This window comes from Anolis sagrei, chromosome 1 (assembly GCF_037176765.1).
Source record: "Anolis sagrei isolate rAnoSag1 chromosome 1, rAnoSag1.mat, whole genome shotgun sequence".
Lineage (NCBI taxonomy): Eukaryota > Metazoa > Chordata > Lepidosauria > Squamata > Dactyloidae > Anolis > Anolis sagrei.
Window position 1 is genome coordinate 64,608,408 of NC_090021.1, and position 14,183 is coordinate 64,622,590.

General features: G+C 40.0%; 1 protein-coding gene across 3 annotated transcripts in view; it reads left to right on the top strand.

The window, feature by feature from the left end:
• The window catches only part of LOC132761119 (uncharacterized), a 70,332-nt gene that overhangs the window by 2,439 nt on the left and 53,710 nt on the right, over positions 1-14,183 (top strand). Inside the window, exons 2-3 of one of the 3 annotated variants that reach the window (XM_067465683.1) lie at positions 3,642-3,821; positions 6,069-6,164. In XM_067465683.1, coding sequence (XP_067321784.1) covers positions 6,093-6,164 — 72 coding nt within the window. In that variant the 5' untranslated portion in view covers positions 3,642-3,821; positions 6,069-6,092. The remainder of the gene's footprint in view (positions 1-3,641; positions 3,822-6,068; positions 6,165-14,183) is intronic. The other 2 variants (XM_067465686.1, XM_060753712.2) reach the window with 2 other exon arrangements.

Below are 14,183 nucleotides of genomic sequence, written 5' to 3' on the forward strand. Positions count from 1 at the left end.
CACTAGGGTTGGTGTCACCCAGTGTGGCACCTCATGGCATCACTCTCATGAATCCATCCATAACGGATCATACTACAGTACTATAGTTAAAATAATAGAAAATTTGATTAAAACCACAACTATAGTAATAGTATCATCATCATCTTTATTTTTAACCCACCCTCTCTCCCTGGAGAGACTCAGGGTGGCTTCCGAAACTGTAAAATGGCAAACATTCAATGACATGTGTAAATTAAAATAATTAAAACAAACAGCTAACAACACAATAAAAAGGAGCAATGAAAACAACAGCACATGTGTATACAAAACCACACAAATGATAGGATGTACATTAGAAAGTTTAAGAAGTCAGTTAGTGAAGTCTTTTCGTCTTGCAGCGATATTGATATAGTATCATAGAGTTGGAAGAAACCTCGTGGGACATCCAGTCCAACTCCCTGCCAAGCAGCAGGAAATTCACATTCAAAGCACCCCCGTAGATGCAAACTGTATCTCTGATGGTGTCAGGATATAATGGCCAGAATCAAAGTGGCCAATTGCAACATTCACACATGCATCACAGAGACAAGAGTTCTTTCTCCCACCCTGGACTTTCCACAAATATATAGACCTCACTTACTTAGTTTCCAACAGACCTCACAACCTCTGAGGATACGTGCCATAGTGGAAGGTAAAACGTCAAGAGATAATGCTTCTGGATCATGGGCGTACAGCTCAGAAAATCCACTGCAACCCTCACCCAGTGTAGTTTGCAACCCAACCTTTTGTGACACCACTGATTCCAAATACAATTCAATTTCAGGTAGACCTTGGAAGTACAGGTAATAGACACACCCTGTCTGTTACCTAGCAAGGTGCTCCCCATTGGGTGGATAGCTTTGAGTTCAAATGGACCCATGGTCTGATTCTGGGAGAAGGCAGCTTAGTATATTCCTTTTCGGGTGCATCCCCCTCCTGAAGATGTAAAAAAGAATAATATTTAATATTTCAAAATATTAGTTTTTAAGTTTTGAATGGCAAATCTTCACTTGTGTTTCACAAAATAAACAGACGTGCTCTCTTGGCTTCTTCAAGCAAAGAGCTTTCCTGCATTGTTAAACAGTGCTGAATGTCTGCCTTTGTTTTCTCTCTCACGGCCCCCTCGATTCTGAAGCAGTTCTGTTATTAAACTGGACACAATAGATTTGTGCAAGCAGAAAACAAACAAAACAAACTTTACAATTGCTAAGAATGTATAATAGAATGACAAATCTCAGTGGATTATACTTTGCACAAAGTAACTGAATTTTAAATATATTTGGCCATATTTACTGGAGAATCTTGGGCAAGCCACCCTTTCAGCCTAAGAAGAAGCCAACAGCATCCACCCTTTGAGTAAATCTTGCCTAAAAAAAAAACCTGGCTACAGGTCCTTCATAAGTCAGAGTCTGCTCAAAGGCAACGGCAACAATAATGTACTATTCTAGATAAGTAGGAATGGGGCTGAATTTGAAGGATGGGAAACTTGTACACCCATTGTTATCCTTACTTCATCAATACCATCTTTTATTCATATAGCACCATCACTGTGAAGGGTGCTCTAAAAGAATTAAGAAGAAGAAAAGGCACCGTGCCCCCATGCCTTTAGATTGGAAAGAAGATGGCAGTGTGGGAGGGGAAATGGGGATGTCTCCCCCAACAGAGGCAACCTTTTTTTCTCTCACTCTGAGGTCAAGGCAGTGGCAGTTGGAATGGGCTTAGGCATGAGAACAAGTTATACACATGAAAGGTTTTGTTTTCCAAAAGGCATCTTCAAAACTATCCCAGTATATCTTCTTACATTTACTTTCATAGTATCAGAAAGTTTAAATGCAATGAAGAAATGGGTAACCGTGATGGCATGCCTGAGCCTATGGGGAAACTGTAGTGTCTGGCTATCTGTATACATTCTGTTAAGATTAAGTCCCTTTAACACACAGAGACACTTTAGGCAAGCTGAAAAATAACCCAATGAGTTTACTGCAAAAAAGATGAATAAATTGTTAACTCCACTCAGGACTATCATAAAGTAATTTAAAACAATACATTACAAAAGAAGCCTTGGCTGGCTGTAACAATCTCTCGGGAGTCTTCTACCTCTGGTGCAAAGCGATGGTTATAAACTCTTTCAATCTTCTTTCTTGTGAAGCATAAGCTGATCATAAGCTTCTGTTGTCCTTTGGACTGATGGTATAAAAATACTGTTGAATGCAGGTGCTAAGGATGCCCGTTTTTCCTAGGCCTAGGGTTACCAAACAATCCCAAGCCTAAGTCCCAGTAACTCTGCTGTAGAAAAAGAGCTCTATACAAGGAAATGGAATAGACCCACTAAGGCTGGCCTCTGGGGAGGGGGGAGTGTTATGCTCCACCCAAAAACTAATACAAAGGAAGGTATCAATGCTATTGGGAAAATCTTTAAACAGGGGGAACTGAAGCAGAGGAGAGGAAAAGGCAGAGTTAAAACTTCACAATAAACTCCTGATATATTAAGGGACACAGTAGTAGACTGTTAACTAAAACTCAAAAAACTGGTACTCTCAAGCAACCAGGAAAAAAAAGAAAAGAAATAATACATTTTTTAAAAAAAGGTTGGGTTGCAAACTACACTGGGTGAGGGTTGCAGTGGATTTTCTGAGCTGTACGCCCATGATCCAGAAGCATTATCTGAACAGTAAAACCATGTTACATTACCTTACATTTGTGTTTATTTGCTTTTGATTATTGTATTTCAATATTAATATCAAGTCAATATGGAGCTTATGGTATGATATGGCAAGGGGTATAGTATTACTTAGGCCTATTTTTAATAGTCTCAAACAACTAAAAAAACTTTAAAAAACTGGATAGATGAAAAGGAATATACGAAGCTGCCTTCTCCCAGAATCAAACCATGGGTCCATTTGATCTCAAAGCTATCCACCCAACAGAGAGCACCTTGCTAGGTAACAGACAGGTTTGTCTGTTTCTTGTACTCCTGAGGTCTATCTGAAATTGAATGGTATTTGGAATCAGTGGCATCACAAAAGGTTGGGTTGCAAACTACACTGGGTGAGGGTTGCAGTGAGTTTTCTGGGCTCTATTATCATGTTCCAGAAGCATTCTCTCCTGATGTTTTGCCCACATCTATGACAGGCATCCTCAGAGCACCTGATGTACCAACCTGGACACAGTATTGGTATTTGAGAACACAGAAATATTGGTATATTGGTATTTGAGAACACAGAAATGCTGGACCACTCTAACAATTACCTTGTCAGGCTACAGAGAGAAGCCACTGAAATCCACAAGCATGTGGACAATTTCAACAGAAAGGAAAAAACAATGAAAATGAACAAAATCTGGCTACCAGTATGAAAAAAACACTAAAATCATAACAGTAAATAAAGAACAACACTCAAAAACAGGGTAAGTCCAGACAAGAAACAATCAGGGATACCTAATCATCTCTCAACAAAGGATTCCCCCAGGCAGTAAAAAACTACACCTTGAAACTGCTAGGCCATTAAATGCTAATCAAGGTGGCCAATAGCAACATCTGCACCTGCCTCAAGCAGACAAGAGTTCTTTCTCCCACCCTGGACATTCCACAGATATATAAACCCAATTTTCCCATTTTCCAACAGATCTCACAACCTCTGTGGATGCCTGCCATAGATGCAGGTGAAACATCAGGAGAGAATGCTTCTGGAACATGGCCATACAGCCTGAAAAACTTACAACAACCCAGTGATGCTGGCCATGAAGGCCTTTAATGATACTTTAAAAAAACTGTTCTTTTGTGGATTTGAACTGCCAAGCTTCAGGTCAGCAAGTTCAGCAGCTCAATGGTTTATTTATTTATTTATTTATTTGCTTCATTCATACTCTGCCTTTCTCACCCTCCGTAGGGGGACTCAAGGCAGCTTACAACTCTGGCAAGATTTAATGACACTTAAAACATAGTCATAAAACCTATCCTGGACACTAAAAACAGTTTAACCCATTGCACCACTGTGGCAAATTTTCAAGCATCTGAGTACAGTACAAACTCCTGTATCTGGGGGAATGCATTCCAAGCTCTACCATGGATGCCAGAAACTATAAATAATAGCTAATTATATATTTTGACTATACTTGACTGGTAGCATTCTATAGAATTGCACTGGGTAAACTAAAAAGGCCCACAAATATTTTTGGGTGGGAGGACATTTTTTGGAGCATGAGTAAGGGAAAACATGGATATAGAATTTCTAGATAAAAGAGTTAAACTTGTTCAGTACTACTAAAGATGCTTTAGAGGTGTAATGAGTCCCCGGTGGCACAGAGGGTTAACCCGCTGAGCTGCTGAACTTGCAGACCGAAAGGTCACAGGTTCAAATCTGGGAGCGGCATGATCTCCCACTGTTAGCCCCAGCTTCTGTCCACCTAGCAGTTCAAAAGCATGCAAATGTGAGTAGATCAAGTGGGAAGGTAACGGTGCTCCATGCAGTCATGCCGGCGACATGACCTTGGAGGTGTCTATGGACAACACTGGTACTTCAGCTCAGAAATGGAGATAAGCACTTAATGTCAGGGGAAAACCTTTACCTTTACCTGCAACCTTTTAAACTGAGTTGGCTTTTTAAAAAATTAAAGTTATTTTGAGTCCAGGAGAAAAGCAGAGTATCAAATAAATTTGGGGGGGGGGGAGGGTTCTCATCCATACCCATTGTTCAACAATGTACAAGTGATCCATTATGTTCATCCCACTACAATGTTTAATTTCCCACTTTGGCAGAAAAAATGAAATGCAAAGATATTCTGCCTTAGTTAGACAACACCTGGAATATTGTGTCCAATTCTGGGCACCACAATTCAAGAGAGATATTGACAAGCTGGAATGTGTCCAGAGGAGGGCGACTAAAATGATCAAGGGTCTGGAGAACAAGCCCTATGAGGAGCGGCTTAGGGAACTGGGCATGTTTAGCCTGAAGAAGAGAAGGCTGAGAGGAGATATGATAGCCATGTATAAATATGTGAGAGGAAGCCACAGGGAGGAGGGAGCAAGCTTGTTTTCTGCTTCCTTGGAGACTAGGACGCGGAACAATGGCTTCAAACTACAAGAGAGGAGATTCCATCTGAACATTAGGAAGAACTTCCTGACTGTGAGAGCCGTTCAGCAGTGGAACTCCCTGCCCCGGAGTGTGGTGGAGGCTCCTTCTTTGGAAGCTTTTAAGCAGAGGCTGGATGGCCATTTGTCAGGGGTGATTTGAATGCAATATTCCTGCTTCTTGGCAGGGGGTTGGACTGGATGGCCCATGAGGTCTCTTCCAACTCTATGATTCTATGATTCTATGATTCCCCTTTGTAAAATGGCCAGTTTTGCATGTGTTGATATTTTGTCTACACTACAGCTTCACTATTTTTTAGTCAATTGAAAGCACACACAGTAAAGTAATTGATCACTGTATGGGAAGGGGGGGGGGTCCCAACAACTCTGAAGAAGCAAACAAAAAACTCAAGTGTTTAAAATTCTTGTAACGTTTAAAAATCTCCAGTAGTTGCTGTGGTAACAGGCATTGCTGATGTGTTTGGCGGAAATGTCAATACAGTAGCTTTGGCACAGACAGAACATGGCTCAAACAAGTTAGAGGTTCCTTCATTGAAAAATAGTATTTGAACCAGAGTTGCCTTCTGTCAAAAAATCCCTTTGAGAAGAATAAGGTTAAAGAAAAGTCAATATTTGCAGTATGTATGAAGACAGGTGGCTAGTTGTTTAACCGTTGACTAATCATTACTCATTAAAACGTAACATTATGCTCCTATGGTGGTTGGATTTGCAGTAGCAGCAGCCACAGCATCTTTGTTTAATCTAGGTTAGTTGGTGTTGGTACTCCACTTTGAGGACTGAGTTGCTCAGGTAACCAACATGGTGTCAAGTGGAACAATGTCCTGTACTGGAATGGAAGCATTTATACAATGCCTAATGTTGATTTATGAATTGCATTCTCGCCTAATTAGATATGGTAATATCGTGTTCTCTGTCGTGTACTTGCAAAGCTTGTTTATCTTCTTCTTTCATAACACCCCAGAAGAAAAAGAAAAGGGAATGTGAGATGGCAACCCACAAGCATCGTTACAAAAAGAGCACACTTCCTCCACTTCTCCCAGTTAATTTCAAGACTCAGGTAATCCTTTCAAAAGAATCACCATCTATTAACATGTTTTGCAACATGATCATGATAGTTGTAATAATTATATTTTATGTCTGGAAAAATCTGCATTGTGGGGGCTGCTTTGTCCTGCCTTTCAAGTAAAGTCCTACATTGCTAAAAGCTGTCAAAGCCAAGATATGTACTATGGGACTTTATTAAAAAGAGAGGAAGAAGAGCCATCTCTGCTTTGTCTGACAAGCTATTCAAGGGGAAATACATGGAAAGTACAACTCAATGTTTCTGGAGGGTGAAAAAAAAGGAAATGGAATCCTGATAAAACACAGGCTCTATGCACTGGTGTCTCTTAAATCTGGGGATTGTTTGTCCTGAAGGAATATGCACTTCATTTTTTGATATTTCTTGTCCATTCTTGTCACTGGAGGCCTGGATAGGCATATTGGCTTGGAGCTCCTTGAGCTAGCTCTGTCTGATCCACTAGCTATAGCCTTTCCTGGGCAGGGGTAGCTTAGCCACAGAACTGACTTACTCATTGTTTGAGTATGATGGCCTTTCAAATGTTGGGTTTTGGTGGTGGATTTGTGGCTAACTGTAGAGCCCTATTCTTGACCCACACATTCTTCCACAGTAAAGACATTGGTTTCCAGGTGGAAGGCGGTTGCGGTCAGGGTTGGCTTGACACACTTTCCTCTTGGCACATTTCTCCCTTTCACCCTCTATTCATGTCTCTTTAAATTCCACAGTAGCTCATGTACTGATAACTAGATAATTATACTGCTGCAATATGCTCTACACCAGTGGTTCCCAACCTTTCTTTGACCAGGGACCACTTTCACCAGTGACCACTCTCCAACATTAGTAACAAAAGGGTTACGAATCTGTTTTTGACCGGCTTTAGATTTGGTTTGGTTATTTGGGGTGCTGATTAAGAAAACTGCATTGGATAGACCACATCAGCTCAAGTTTCTGATACAAAACATATGTCATATATTATAGCTAGTGCCAAATGAAGTCACTAGACAGCTCACTGGGATTCCATATAACATCTGTTCCAGAGGAATTGCATTGGTTGCCAATATGTTTCTATTCCGAATCCAAGCTGCTGGCAATAATATTTAAATCCCCAAATGGCCCAGGAATCAAACCATGAAGAAGCATGCCTATCTATATATAACCTGCCCAAGAATTGAGATTTATTGGAGGACTCCCTTTGTGTCACATTAGTATGGAAAACACATTGTGGGAGGACATGGGAGAGGCCTTCTCCATTGTGGCACCCCAGTTGTGGAGGGCTGACTAGTACCAAAGATTATATCATTTTAAATAAAAAAAACTCTGGCTTTTTATTAAAAACTTCAGGTCAAATTGATTGTGTCTAAGCTTTATATGTTTGATAGAAAATTATTTAGGATTATTTAAAATAGTTTTAAACTAGAAAACTATTTTATTTCGTAATCTTTTACATTTTTGTAATTATTTATTGTTTTAGGTTGATTTTATTGTAAGTCATCCTGAGGTTTTTGGATAAACAATGGGATATCCAGTGGTGCAGTGGATTAAACTGCTGAGCTGCTAAGCTTGTTGACCAAAAGTTCGTAGGTTCAAATCTGGGGATCTTCTACTGTCAACCCCAGCTTCTGCCAACCCAGCAGATCAAAAACATGCAAATATGAGTAGATCAATAGATATTGCTTAGGTGGGAAGGTAACGGTGCTCCATGCAGTCATGCTGGCCACATGACTTTGGAGGTGTCTATGGACAATGCCATCTCTTCAGCTTAGAAATGGAAATGAGCATCACACCCCATAGTTGGACACGACTGGACTTCATGTCAGGGGAAAACTTTTACCTTTTATACACATTTTAATATTTTCCTTTGGTGAGCATAGTTATTCATTCTCATATTTTGTATTGCTTCCTTCATTCATCTACTTCAAATAACTTTGATGCTGTAGGTACATGATTCTGGAAGAGCTATTTTTGTTCTTGCTATGCTTATCAGTTTATTTATAAGATATCTAGACTGCCTTTAAAGCCATCAATTATTGAAGACTTTTGAAAAAATATTAGAGGAGAAATAAAGCCATATCTTAAATCAGTTTGAAAAACCTAAAGGAAAATAGTAACATGAACCACAATATTAAAAAAGACAACCAAAAAAGTAGGGCTAATATCCAATTAATTCCTTAGAGGAGTGTTGTAGGGCTGGAGGCATAGTCTTGGTACATGTGTTTAGCCCTATTACACAACATTGGGCCTCAGGACCAAGAATGTAGCTACTGGAGGTTCCCAGATTTCCAGTATGGCAGCGAGTGAGACACTGACATTCATTCACACCTTGACCTATTCTATTTTCAGAATTTGCTTGCCTTTCGTAACTTTGCTTGTCTCTTTTCAGTGGCTGGCTGAGCAAGGATTCAAACCATGGTCTCCATAGTCATTATCCAATGTTCAAAATGGCTCAGAGGGAGTGGAAAACAAACTCCCTTTTGCAGATACCCTTACCTTCCTACTTAAAAAAAATTCAAGTGAGAATTCCTGATCCTAGAAAAAGAATTCCCAAAACATGTGGCATGCATGATATGCCTGTTTCGTTCTTCTGATACCACAAAATTAGAAATGGTGTCCTGGTGATTTACAGTTCCATGAGGAAAGAATAAGACCTACTCTGAGTCAAATAGGCAGAAAAGTGTTTTTGGACTTTTTGAACCTTGCCCATTTTGGTGTGTGGAATTACAGATTATATTCTGCCCCAATAAACTATGAAGAAGTGAGGATTTTTTTTAAAAAAGAAAAATACAGGAAATGGATCACATTGCTGCCTGTAGCCCAACTCTTTTGCAGTCTTTCTTCAAATGTCAGGTTTCTTTCAACTGGGCTCAGAGACTGAGAGTGAATCTAACTAGACCAGAGGTTTTCAACTTGTGGGTCCCCAGATGTTTTGGCCTACAACTCCTAGAAATCCCAGCCAGTTTACGAGCTGTTAGGATTTCTAGGAGATGGAGGCCAAAACATCTGGGGCCCCACAGGTTGAGAATCACTGAACTAGACAATAAGTGCATATTGTGCTGCAGTGGACATAAACAGAGCCTAGTAAAGTTCACTTTCTGGGATGGGGGAACCACAGCTCCCAGTAGTCTTCAACCAGATGTCCATGCTTTCTCAGGCTGGATCTACACTGCCAAGTCAGAAACTGGATTATATAGCAATATAGACAGGGCCTCAAGGAATCTGAGGGCAATTCTCAGGAGATAAGCCACATGTGTGGGGGAATTTGCATTCTTCATGATTTAAAAGTTATCTCCTCCCCATTATGGACATGGTTGAGCTAGAACTGGGTTCGAACCAACAGGTTTACTATTCTGGTGTCATTTCAGTCTAAATTGAAGAAGGATCCATACAGTAATAATAGACAGAGGTAGAAATAAAACACACAAGTCAAGTGCTATAGAAATCAGACACATGAGGGCGTGGGATGGAGGAAAACATTCTGAGAATTCCCTCAAGGGGAAATAATATACATATGTGATTCTGGAAGATGGAATTCCAGCTATATAATGCTGCAATGTGGAATGTTGATGTTGGATAAAAAGTTGGGGGTTTTGCTAAGGAGCTAAATTTGCACAAACAGATATATGATGGTCTGGGGAGGCCCTGCTCTCGATCCCACCTTTGTCACAAGTACATCTGGCGGGAACAAGAGTCAGATCCTTCTCAGTGGTGGCCCCTTGGCTATGGAATGCCCTCCCTGGTGATATCAGCTCGGCCCCTTCCCTTTTAACATTCTGAAAAAAAGTCAAGACTTGGCTTTTTGAGCAAGCGTTTGCAAATGCATTGTAACAGACATAGGAAAATGGAACAACTGGATAATGTGACTGGACAATGTTTTTAACAAGGAGACGCTAATGATATATGATTTTATTGATCTTGCTATGGTTTTTTTATTTATGTTAATGTTTTTAACTGTTTTTTATGGTTTTGGGGGCATTGAATTGTTGCCAACTGTAAACCGGCCTGAGTCACATCTGGGCTGAGAAAGGCAGTATATAAATATAGTTAATAAATAAATATGATCTTACAGGTGTTTTTGGAGTTCTGCTGCCATTACCTCTACTAGTTCAAGCCAATTGTCAGTTATGATTTAACTGACTGCATCTCCTCCTACGAACCTACACAAGCCCTGAGATCAGCAGGAGAAGCCCTACTCTCGGTCCCACCACCATCTCAAGTACAATTTGTAGAAACAAGAGAGAGGGCCTTTTTGGTGGCAGCTCCGCAGCTCTGAAACTCCCATCAGAATGGCTTTCTCCCTATTATCATTCAGGAATCAAACAACAACTTTCCTGTGGAAACAGGCCTTCCCTGAAAATGAACAACAGCACTGAAAATGCCAGATTTATAGTGTGCAATGTTTTACCTCTGGCAATGGACCTGACTACGGCCTAAATGAATTGAATGTAGATGAGGTTTTAATCTATTGTTGTGTAACTATGTTTATGATAGTTGCTAATTACATTGATGTTGGGTTTTTCAATAATTTATTCCTTTTATTAGATATGATTATGATGGTGCTGTTCATTTTTATTGTATGTTATGTTTTTCTACTTTTTACATATTGTTTGCCACTTTGAGTCCTGACTCAGGAGAAAAGAGGGATAGAAAATAATAATAATAATAATAATAATAATAATAATTTGCTTGATCTTTAAAAATATCTCAAGGGGCATAGGCTCACAATTTCTACTACAGAACAAGAGAAGAAACGATTATGATAGCTGGCATAAAATGGCGCACAGATAGTACTAAAAACTGCAACATGCCAGTATTAAGGAAGTGCCCTTGCTATCAGAAAAACATATAATATTCTTTCAAAGCTGAGGGTTTGTCAGTTCTTTCCATCTCTAATTTCTGTCTCAATTAAACCTCAGTTTTTGAACCAGCAGCATCAATATATCATTTACAGTACCAAAACTATCTGGAAAGACTTAATGTAGAATAGGGAAAGCTTTCGACTATATTCCTAAGTAATAAACAACATTTATTTAGTGACAGGGCATCTTCAAAGCAATAGACAAAAAAAAGCTCTTTTGTAAGTACAAACAGGGAGAATGAAAGTACCAATATGCTAACCCACGTCATGCATATTATTGCCATAGTAACAAGGTGATAAATATAGCCATTCATTGCAAACTCGGCAAGATGTATGCAGATAGGTCCTGTTTATTATTATTAACATTAAATCTCGCTGAAGTCTTTCTCAGGAGGGGGAGCAGGACTTGTGCATCCAATGCTGTAATGTTATAAATTTGCTGTTAAGGTGCATTTTTACATGATCATCTATATGATTTTATATTAAAAAATAATTGGTATTGCAGTTTCTACATAAACATTCATGTTTAACTGTTCAGCAGTGGAACTCTCTGCCTTGGAGTGTGGTGGAAGCTCCTTCCTTGGAAGCTTTTGAACAGAGACTGGATGGCCATCTGTCAGGGGTACTTCAGTTGTGCTTTTCCTTCATGACAAGCGGTTGGACAAGATAAATATTTAATACGCAAGATATATTTTCATTCACTGGATGAACTTTGGCACAAGTACCCAGTACGCCCAAATTTGAATACTGATGGGGTAGGGGAGGATTGATTTTGTTGTTTGGGAGTTGTTGTTGCTGGGATTTATAGTTAACCTAAAATCAAAGGGCATTCTGAACTCTACCAATGATGGATTTGAACCACATTTGATACATAGAACTCCCATGAGCAAGAGAAAACATTTGGTGGGTATTGACCTTGAGTTTCAGAGTTGTAGTTCACCTACGTCCAGAGAGCACTGTGTACTCAAACAATGATGGATCTGGACCAAACTTGCCATGAATACTCAATATGCCCAAATGTGAACACTGGTGGAGTTTGGGGGAAAATAGACGTTGACATTTGGGAGTTGTAGTAGTTAGGATTTATAGTTCACCTACAATCAAAGAACACTTTGAACCTAGCCTACAATGGATTTGCACCAAACCTGGCACACTACCTACATGGCCAACATTGAATACTGGTGAGGTTGTGGGGGGAGACTATTTTTGAATTCTGGGAGTTGTAGTTCACTAACCCCAAAAAGGAAGAGAAGGACAGGCAGAGAGATCTTCAGTGTTCTCTGCCGAATATGTGTTTCATGATGGTCTTTGGTAACCCCTCTGAAAGCCCCCCCCCCCAAGGGACCCAACCCCAAGATTGAGAAACACTGCTCTATATGTTTGTGCAAAATGCATTTTATTATCTCATACCTCCCTTTGCATTTTGTCGAGATGCTTCCAAATGAACACACAATTACAGTTGCATTGTTTATGTGGATTGAGCATCAGTTCTTGGCACACTGTCAAATAATGGCTTTGAAAGTGATACACAGACTAAAGAAAGCTTAAGAGTACAGTTCTAGCATATAAGTAATAAGTGTGCAATTCCAGTAAAGGCATGGGATACATTTAAAGAGCTTTCTCAGAAACATACTGCCATAATATTCACCGGCAAATTACATTCCCAGTCTCAAAAGAAAAGCAATGGCAAACCTTCTCTGAAGAAAGCTTGCCAAGAAAACCCCACAATATGGTTCCCCTAAGAAAATGACTTGAAAGCCCACAACAATAGTGTATTATATAGGCTAAATGGTTGCACTTTATCTGAATTGATGAAAAGAAATTGCCAGGCTCTTTGGCTTAAGGAATATAGGCAGCCTTGATTTGGGCACATCAGTGCATTCCCTTCCCATAGTTGTTTTCTGGGTGATATCATGTGCTGAACTGTAGTATTTCATAACATCAGCATGTTTGCATTCACCATGTGCAAATTTATCACCTCCTTCAATTTTTTTCCAGCTCCCCGCTTTGGCTTTTGTTGCCTCTGTGGCGTTCCTCCCAGCCTTCTGCTTCTTTTGTAAACTTTGAGACTTTACACAAGCAGACCTTTCTGGGAATGGCCAGGATTATGCATGTTTGCCATGTGTCCTTGGTAGCAAAGAATTACACACAATGTGGAGAGAGTGCTTGCCAGTCTTGGCAATGTGTTTGCTAAGCTGTGTGCTGGTTCTTGTCCAAAGACAAAGAGGGGGAAATAGTTTTTAAAGTTTATAAAGTCTAGAACATAGCTTCTATAAACAAAAGTTGCTTTTACAAGCGACTCCTGTTTCACATAATTTTGCTCATTGCATTTACTTTGGTCACGTCTGACAATGCATAGTCCATTGTATTCAGGCAAAATAATACATTCCAAATAGCCTTCTGAGCCTGAGTTTGATTTTTCTTTTCATAAAATCATAGAATTGGAAGAGACTTTGTGGGCTATCCAGTCCAACCCCCCTGCCAAGAAGCAGGAAAATTACATTCAAATCACCCCCAACAGATGGCCATCCAGCCTCTGTTTAAAGGCCTCCAAAGAAGGAGCCTCGACCACACTCCAGGGCAGAGAGTTCCACTGCTGAACGGCTCTCACACAGGAAGTTCATCCTAATATTCACATGGCATCTCCTGTCTTGTAGTTTGAAGCCATTGCTCTGCGTCCTAGTCTCCAGGGCAACAGAAAACAAGCTTGGTTCCTCCTATCTATGACTCCCCCTCACATATTTATACATGGCCATCATGTCTCCTCTTAGCCTTCTCTTCTCGAGGCTAAACATGCCCAGATCTTTAAGCCACTCCTCATAGGGCCTGTACTCCAGATCCTTGCTCATTTTAGTCTACCTCCTCTGGACACATTCTAGCTTGTCAGCATCTCCCTTCAATTGCGGTGCCCAGAATTGGACACAGTATTCCAGGTGTGGTCTGATCAAGGCAGAAGAGAGGTCTAGCATGACTTTCCTGGATCTAGATACTATATTCCTATTTATGCAGACCAAAATCTCATAGGCTTCTTTTGCTGCTGCATGACATTTTTGGCTCATGTTTAACTTGCCACAAAGACTCCAAGATCTTTTTCACATATCGAGAGAAGTATTACTATTATTATTCCATGTAAATTAGCCATCCAAAGTTCTTAAGGTAGGTTA